General features: G+C 38.1%; 2 protein-coding genes across 2 annotated transcripts; both read left to right on the top strand.

Moving 5' to 3' along the window:
* The first annotated feature begins 26 nt into the window (after positions 1–26).
* LOC127445047 (F-box only protein 48) lies at positions 27–3,977 on the top strand. The gene is made up of 3 exons (XM_051704783.1): positions 27–1,533; positions 1,977–2,287; positions 2,580–3,977. The coding sequence occupies exons 2-3, from the start codon at positions 1,988–1,990 to the stop codon at positions 2,739–2,741; spliced, it is 462 nt and encodes a 153-aa protein (XP_051560743.1). The 5' UTR covers positions 27–1,533; positions 1,977–1,987; the 3' UTR covers positions 2,742–3,977.
* A 421-nt stretch (positions 3,978–4,398) lies between these two features.
* Positions 4,399–8,764, top strand: LOC127445046 (CB1 cannabinoid receptor-interacting protein 1-like). The gene is made up of 3 exons (XM_051704782.1): positions 4,399–4,804; positions 5,188–5,332; positions 7,375–8,764. Exons 1-3 carry the CDS (start codon positions 4,626–4,628, stop codon positions 7,537–7,539), a joined length of 489 nt encoding a protein of 162 aa, XP_051560742.1. The 5' UTR covers positions 4,399–4,625; the 3' UTR covers positions 7,540–8,764.
* The last annotated feature ends 33 nt before the right edge of the window (positions 8,765–8,797 follow it).

Genomic DNA, 8,797 nt, shown 5'->3' with positions numbered 1-8,797 from the left:
GTAAACAAACAGAGACGTTTAAATCCTCAGCTGTCAAAACGACTCTTCCGTCGATATGAATCTTTACAAATCACGTATATTCCATATAAATCAGTAGCGTTTCATGCATATGTATACTGCATACAGTTACATAGACGAGATGGACGAGAACAGATAATGCGAGTGATTAATTAAACTTGGCATTACTTAAAAAGGGTTTGATCTGTACATCAAAGGTTCCGACTTCTATATAACTCACTGGTGTTGGTCTGAATGGGTCCACGTCACAAAGAAACTGTATTTAACGGTACTGATACTGTAATTTGTATGCAGTTCGAGGTAAATATAAAGGACAGGAGTTAATTGTACTGAGGGGGTACCATGGTGCATCGATGGTAATATCATAGTACTTTGATATTTACCATGGTATTGGATGATTTCCGTGTTCACATACCATGGCATTAACACATGAAACATTTTGCACACCGTTTTTCTAAGTAAATTAGAAGGAAAATCTACTAAACTTCATGACATAATATTGATTAGAGTTAGTGAGTAAATGTAACTTTATACAGTAACTTATTTTTGAATCTGATGTACATAATAAAACAAACGTATAATTTATTATTTAAATTGTAACGAGTCAGACTCCATGTGCAGAGTTTAATAGAGATCATAGTCAGACAGGCAGAGGTCAAAACCAGGTAGGCCTAAGCAATCCACACAATGCAATAAATCAAAGACAGTAGATAAATAGGTAAATCCAGGGAACAGGCAAAGGGGGTAAATCCAGGGAACAGGCAATAGTGGCCTATAAACACTCAGAAATGCAAGACTTGGCAATGAAGTGAAGCTAGAGGGAGAGTATATACACTGGGAGTTGATGAGTGAATGGAAAATAGGTGTGAGAGTCATTGGCGGGAGGAAGGGGATTCTGGGAAATGTAGTCCAGGTAGGGGTTAATACTCAGGGGAAGGGGATCTTGTGTGAACAGATCTGGAGGATGTGACATAAATTAACATTTTGTTAGAACATTTCACATTTAGAACTTTCCTTGTAAGCAGAATTTTAATCATGTACCACATGACATACGGAAGCCTTCGACAGCAAAGCTTAATGCATGCTATGTAGTCTGCTGGACAACATTACCTTTTAGTACTGGCAATGAAAACAAGATATTTAGCTGCACACAGACCACCTTTGTGCACTTGGTGTACAAATCACGACGATAACAATCAGCAGATTTGTTTTTTGTTTTGTTTTTTTTTATCACGAATGGTTGATTTTGAGTAGAAAATGAATTTCAGACTTCACAAAACAAGTTACCAAATGCAACAACAAAATCAACAAAAAAAAAAAAATGGCGTAAGCAAACTTGCAAACATAGAAACCATGCAAAATCATTAATTATTCATATCCAGTGCATGCTGGGAACACCAGATTTGAAAAATTAAGGAAAAGTTACTTATTTTATTTACCAGTAAAATGTACTTAAATTAGAGAATATGACAAGCTTTCTACTTTGGGACTGATACATAATGACACATTGTAAAGGTAACAAAAAATCATAAATAATATTTACTTATTAGCTATATCATTAATTTTAATATGCTTTAAGTACAGTTGTAGAATTTACTTAATATTTTCAAGTTCACACTTTAACTGACTTATTCAATGTAGAAAGTACTCAGTCTTTTCTGCTATATTTACTTCACCACAAAATCTTTTTTTTTATTTTTTTTTATTCAGTGCGTGGCACACCACGATACTTCATGGTATTACCATGCTACTATGTCCAAAAATATGGTAATGGTAATACCATGATGCCTTTGTTATTAGTTGGCAGTGTCAATATAAGAACTGAAAATTACACTTTTGAAATGACCTTGTTCTCATGAAATGTTCAAAGAAGTGTTTTCTATTACTTTTTCCTAGTTCAGAGGAACATCATTGATCTTTATCAATTATGATGTGTATTATACCTTAAACGATTTCAGGACGTTGAGAGATGCAGAATGTCTGTAAAAGGAGAAATAGCGCCTCCTTCATCCAAGAAGGAAGCTCCACTATGATCCTTGGCCTGGATCCACTTCACCAGAACTTTTCTGAGACCCTTCCTACAGAGATGAGTGTGAGGATCTTCAGTGAGCTGGACCTCAGGAGTTTGTGCCAGGCCTCTCTCACCTGTAAACAGTGGAATGGTATCATCGAGGGCAGTGATCTCCTGTGGCGGAGCCACTGTCTTACGGTGTTGGCCATTTGCCGGAGGGAGATGGACGGGGACAGGCTTGATGGATATTCATGGAAGGTTTGTGTTATTGCAACTCTGCGTCATGCAGTTTCAGTCAAATTAAGTGAACAATATTTTAAGGGGAAATGTTTTTCAAATATTTTTAGTGAATTTCAAGTACATTTTATATATTTTTTTAAAATGTCAGTTTAAAAAAACCCATATCGGTCGACAAGAGAAAACACACATTAAAGTCAATAATCATTCAATCCACTACAAAATCTATCAGTAATTTTGATCGTGTGCACAGTCTGCCTGTTCAAGATTTGTGTGTTAGTGATGTTTCTCCATTTGCTTGCTTCTGTCCCAGGTTACACTTGTTCGTAACTACAGGAAAGGCTGTGTAAAGAGAAGATGGCTGAAGGGTCGATACAGCAACATCCACTCTTCTGACAAGATCCCACCCAACAGCATGTGTCCACTGGACTTGGAGACCTGGGGAGAGATACTGGAGGCAGAGCTGGAGAGATAGAACTGAGAGACTTTTGGGATCATGCTAATAGACTGAAATACATCAGCAGTATCTACAGTGGAGTATTATGACTGAAACACTTACTGGATTCTGATCTAATCATTTTATGGGATGTTTTATGATCAATGATCAATGGGCATCTTTATGGCTTTGACAATGTATGATAATGTGGCATTTGTCTGATTGGTGTGTTAAGGAAAATTTTGGTTGTATTTCTGCAATTTGCTTGAGACTGAAATCAGGTTTGATTGGTTTTAGCTGATGGAATTATTTTATATGTTGAAGAGAGAAGTTTGTTTATCTTTCCTTCTCTCTTTTTATAGATATGCAAAACTGTATTACATCATGCCTTTTAATTTTTTTATTATTTTTTTATTATTAATTTATTTGATTTTCTCAACAACACAAAAGGCACTCCTCAAAATTCTCACCCTCATTTACTCACCATCATACCATCCCAGATGTGTATGACTTTCTTTCTTCTGCTGAACACAAACAAAGGTTTTTAAAAGAATATTTCTGCTCTGTTGGTCCATACAATGCAAGTGAATGGTGGCCAAAACCTTGACGCTCCAAAAGTAAATAAAGTCAGCTTAAAGGTTATCCATACGACTCCAGTGGTTAAATTCATGTCTTCAGAAGTGATATGATTGGTGTGGTAGAGAAACAGATCAATATTTAAGTCCTGTCAATCTCCACTTTCACATACAGGTTCTTCTTTTGTTTTTGGCAGTTCGCATTCTTTGTGCATATCGCCACCTACTGGCCAGGGAGGAGAATTTATAGTAAAAAATGACTTAAATATTTATGTTTTTCACCCACACCTATCACATTGCTTCTGAAGATATAGAGTTGTATGGATTACTTTTATTCTGCCTTTATGTGCTTCATTTTGGAGCTTCAAAATTTTGGTCACCATTCACTTGCATTGTGTGGACCTACAGAGCTGAGATATTCTTCTTAAATCTTTGTTTGTGTTCTGCAGAAGAAAGAAAGTCATACACATCTGGGATGGCATGAGGGTGAGTAAATGATGAGAGAATTATCATTTTTGGATGAACTATTTCTTTAAAGTGTTTTTGTCTTAAAGGTTCTGTAATGGAAAAAATGGTAATAGGCTACCAAACATTAAATGTACCTATTTCCTGACAAATATGAAAGGTCCTAAAAAATATTATATTTCTTAATGACATCTCCAGGCATTGTAAAAAGCAACAAAATAAATAAATAAAGTCAGTGGAGCAGCCAGTCATGATTGGAAACATGGGGATTTTGGAAACATGGGCACAACTGAATCACTTACAGCACCTTTAACAAATATTTTATTGAAACTAATATATTCATTATTTTCACGTGTCTTTGCGGATCCTTCATTTACCTAAATGTCCTTGGTTGTCTCGTGTGTTTTTATGATTTCTTTGAATGAAGCCTGACCTTGATGCTTTGACATCACATGACAGCTTCTCTTCAGTTTCAGCACTTTGGACAGGGACTGTTTGTAATCGCAAACAGAGATGGACACTAACACTAGGGCATTACGGATCAAAATGCATACTTGATATGCTACTTTCAATATTTACAATTCCCACCGAACATATAAAGCAAGCAAAATCTATATTAGTAGTAATAAATGAACGATAGACAAGTAGAGTAGTGCAGCTGCATGCCTATTATTAGGGCTGCCTTTGTTTACTCTGCGCAAACCATAAACACCGAGATTGGTGCATGATATCAGCCCAGTGCAGCTGTACACATGCATAGATAAAGGCTACATGGCTTGTGCAGACGTCACAGCATCCCTCAACACTGCTTCCTGGGACCATCCGCCATCCCTTTAATGACGGGGAACCCTGGAAATACACCGACCACCGTTATCTCGCAATTATGTCCGACGTTCCAGCGATCATAAACATTGCCATTTCTTTGAAAATCCAACCCAACGATGGACCCGTGTTTTACAAAGTGGACGGAACGAGGTTCGGCCAGAGCAGGACAATCAAAATGCTAACGGGATCGAAATACAAAATCGAGGTTATCGTGAAACCGGGTAACGCGGAGGCCACGTAAGTCGATTAAACATTCAATCGCGAATACGCGTATCTTGATGCATCTGCCGTTATATGTTGTAGCATATTAATGTTTTACTCGGCAAGATGGTTATGAGGTCGAAATTTGCACCTGTGGCCCTGTTAGAAAAGACATATTAATATGCATGTATGAAAAATTGCTTGATGTGTACAGAACGATTGAAGGCGTTTCCTTATTTGTGCTGTGCGACTTTTACATTTAAAAACGATTTGTGGCTGTACTGAACCTGTTTTACGAGTGTTTGCTGCCCTTAATGTGTCTTATTCATAGAAGTCATTTTAGATGTGTTTAATATGCTAATTATAGGCTGCACTTTATAGGCAGATACCGTAACACTGCTTATTGTTTTAATTTTTAGTACAATGGGGATTGGTGGAAAAACCTTTCCTTTAGAGCAGCAGTCCAAAGATGACGAGCAGATCGTTTACAATGGAACCTATGATACTGAGGGTGTGCCACACACCAAGAGCGGGGACAGGCAACCTGTACAAATCTCCATTGAGGTAACAAAAACCCTGAATAGAATAGAATAGAATAGAATAGAATAGAATACTGCAGTGGTTCTCAACCTTTCAACTCCAAGGCCCCTAAACACAATGCCAGTCCTAGCCTTTTGGGGGCCCTAGGCAAATATTTGTGTGGGTGGGCCCCTGTCAGTATGTTTGTAACACTACTTATGATGTCTTTGACAGTGCGGGGGGCCCCTGGCGGATCGGGGGCCCTAAGCAACTTGCTTAGTTTGCCTATAGGGAGTACCGGCACTGCCAAAACATTACTTGAAGACCCCCATCTCCCCGAAACTAGGAGTGTCAATAGATTGGAACACTTACATTTTAAAATACTAGATTAAAATTAAATGTTTCCAGAAGTTTTCAGATCTGTCAGTTTATATGCTGTAGGCCTACATCTTTTTGATCATTCTGATAACTTATTTTAAATTTTAAGTCATTTTGCAGCCCCCCCATGGAAGTTTGCATTGGTCCCCTGGTTGAGAACCATCTAAAAATTGTATGTTCGAAACACTACAATTCCAAAAATGTTACGATAAAATAATGCATAATTGGTACATTGTTAAGGAAAGGATTTTGCTTGGGTTTCTATTGCTTGGATTATCTGAATAAACCCCTTAAGGCCGCACCACACTAGCCGATTTTACCTATGATTTTCTGGTGTGAACATAATCGACAGCCAGGTGGAGGGAGACGAAGCATGCATTAGGGTCTGCCAGCGGGACTCCCTGCTGAGTTAATGGCTTCAAAAACTGAAAAAACACATCCGGCTTGCTTGAAAAAAATCATTCTGTCACTTGGGGTGGGCTCTTGTGTTCTCATCAAGTGACCAATGAGCTTCTTCTACTAAAGAACTGACAAGACGTCAAGCTGATTTGAACGTTTTCATCGCACGCAGCTGCATATCATCACAAACTCTGATTATAATCTAAAGTGATTCTGTCACCAAGCGTTTTTCCTGTGTTTTTCTTCTACACTAAATGACTAATGAAATTAGAAAGCGACACAACAGTCTGTTTTTATTGAACGTAATTGCTTTACTCACTGAAAGCTGCATATGGACATACACGTTCGAGGGGCGTCGAGGGGATAAATACACAATCACACACTTTCACAAATTTACTCCATAAATCGCTTGCTGTTGTCACACATGGCTTGTTTGCAGCATTTGTTTCGGAACTTGGTGGGTTTTCTCCCTTGGTTCGGTTTGTGTAAGCATATATGAACACAGCAATCGCACTCTGATCTGCACCAAAACAATCAGTCCAAGGTTACCTGGATAGAGAAGAAATCTGTAGGTCATCTCATCACTCATCATCAAAACGCTGATATAGCCTTTTGGCGACTATTGGAAAGCAGCAGAACAGACACAGGTAGGATGGCGTCAGCAACTTTTTGACAAATACAAATTTGGCTTCACTCTTTCTATGTGTATTTGTATGCAAGTGTGAGGGCGCGAGAGGTAGAGAGAGCTCCGTGACCTTGAGAACAGGTACTTTTCAGAAATAATGCAAAAGCAACTAATGATGGCTGGAAAATAACAAAAATTTAAAATATAACCTGGTGAAAGCGAATAGAACCATGAAGAAAATGCAACACTGTGACTATTTTAGCCCCTGTTTTGGGACAAATCAAGCAAGCTACAGGTCTGAAAACACCCTAAATCACTCTATTACAATTGTTTATGCTCACGTGGTATCCCTGTTGTTATATCGGCGAGCTCCACGTGACAGGAAATCAGAGAGAGTTACGGTGAGTTGGTATGTTTGTCACCTCTCCACCATTTCGTATTGGCAAGTGTGTCATACCTCCAAATGAAGAGTGCGAGATCTCAGCAAAACAGTCTGCATGTGTGACACCCTTGGCTAAAATAGAGTTGTTTGGAGTCTCCTTTTGTACAATGGTCATTTTCAATGCATGGAACAACTCCCAATAAGTAAGTGCCAACCTCCCACAGTACCCATCAAGGGCACAAAAATGCTGTTTGGAATTTTCACCATAATATTAATAACCTTGTATCTTCTTGTCATTGCCAGTTCAAAGATGCCGGGGTGTTTGAGACAGTATGGCAGGTGAAATACTACAACTACTACAAGAGAGAACACTGCCAGTTCGGCAACAGCTTCAACTGCATCGAGTACGAGGCCAAGCCCAATGAGACCCGCAGCCTCATGTGGATAAACAAGGAGGTCTTCCAGTAAAACACGACCACAGCAGCAAACCTGCACAATGTCCTGTAACCATCATGGGGCCGCTGTGTGTCAGATAGATGACTCAAAGTTCCTCCGTGAAATAAGCTGTGAATATTAAAGGCTCCAGACAAGTCATCCATCAGGGTATTTGTTTACTAGTCATGATCTGGACATTTATGTGTTTCAGTTGTCAGCTAGTGATGAAAAGAATCTCTCCTAATTTGTGTTCCTTGCTAAGCTGGTGAAAATCTGAAAAAGATGGATATGTACAGGATTTGGAATCTGTTTGTATGAGAATCCCGACTAGCTCAACCAATGACATGAGGTTGGGGCAGGACAATCTTTTGTCTGACCAATGGCAAATGAGGAAAAGTAAAGAATACCTGCTAGAAAAAAATATTTTTGCAACTACGTTTGGTGAAGATAGTGGCGTAGAGATGACACACTTGTGATTTTGAATGAGGATTCGAATTCTCAGCTCTGTCTTGGTCATTTGCACAACACATACCTGCTCTATTATGGTTACAAATACAATGAAGCCTTCTCTCAACATGACACCAATGAGAAGGCTTCACTGCAGGTGTGTATTTAAACCAGTCATTTGCTGTTTTAGCTTCACAATGCTTGCTCAGAAAGGTGCTGTATGAACATATACTGGATATATAAGACTCTCTATATTAGAATAATTTAATAATACAAAAGTAAAGACCAGTCCATTTAATAATGCATTTTTTTGGGACCAGCATTGATAAAACAATTATTTATTTGTGACAGTCGTGTATGTTTCTCTATGGACTGTGAGTGGATGTTTAGTTACTTCTCTTTTGTTACTGTTGTTTACTACTTATACCACTGTTTATGTTGCCTAAATCTTCACAGCCCATATCGACAGGAAGTATTAGTTCACAGGAAAGAGATACAAGTGAAACAGCTTACAACTTTGTGCATATTTTTACAACTTTCTACTTAATTTAATGGCTATTTTCTCTTGATTCTCATAATTGTTTGTTTGCGTGCGGTGCATGTTGTTGAATGGTGTATGTTGCTGAATATCAGTTACGATTTTTGTGTTACTTTGAGCCAAAATTTTGATGTTTTGTAAGAATATAAACAATCTTGTTGCTTGAAATTCTGTTCTGTTTGAATGACTACATTACAGATATGACAATACCAGCCAAGAAAAGACAAAAGAATAAGGAAAGAATAAAATAACTCAGATATGCAATAAATAGACAAGAACATATGTGGTGGTTATTTTTGGCTAAGT

This window comes from Myxocyprinus asiaticus, chromosome 8 (genome assembly GCF_019703515.2).
Source record: "Myxocyprinus asiaticus isolate MX2 ecotype Aquarium Trade chromosome 8, UBuf_Myxa_2, whole genome shotgun sequence".
NCBI lineage: Eukaryota > Metazoa > Chordata > Actinopteri > Cypriniformes > Catostomidae > Myxocyprinus > Myxocyprinus asiaticus.
The sequence above is the reverse complement of the archived record's forward strand: the minus strand, read 5'-3'. Positions and strand labels throughout refer to the sequence as shown.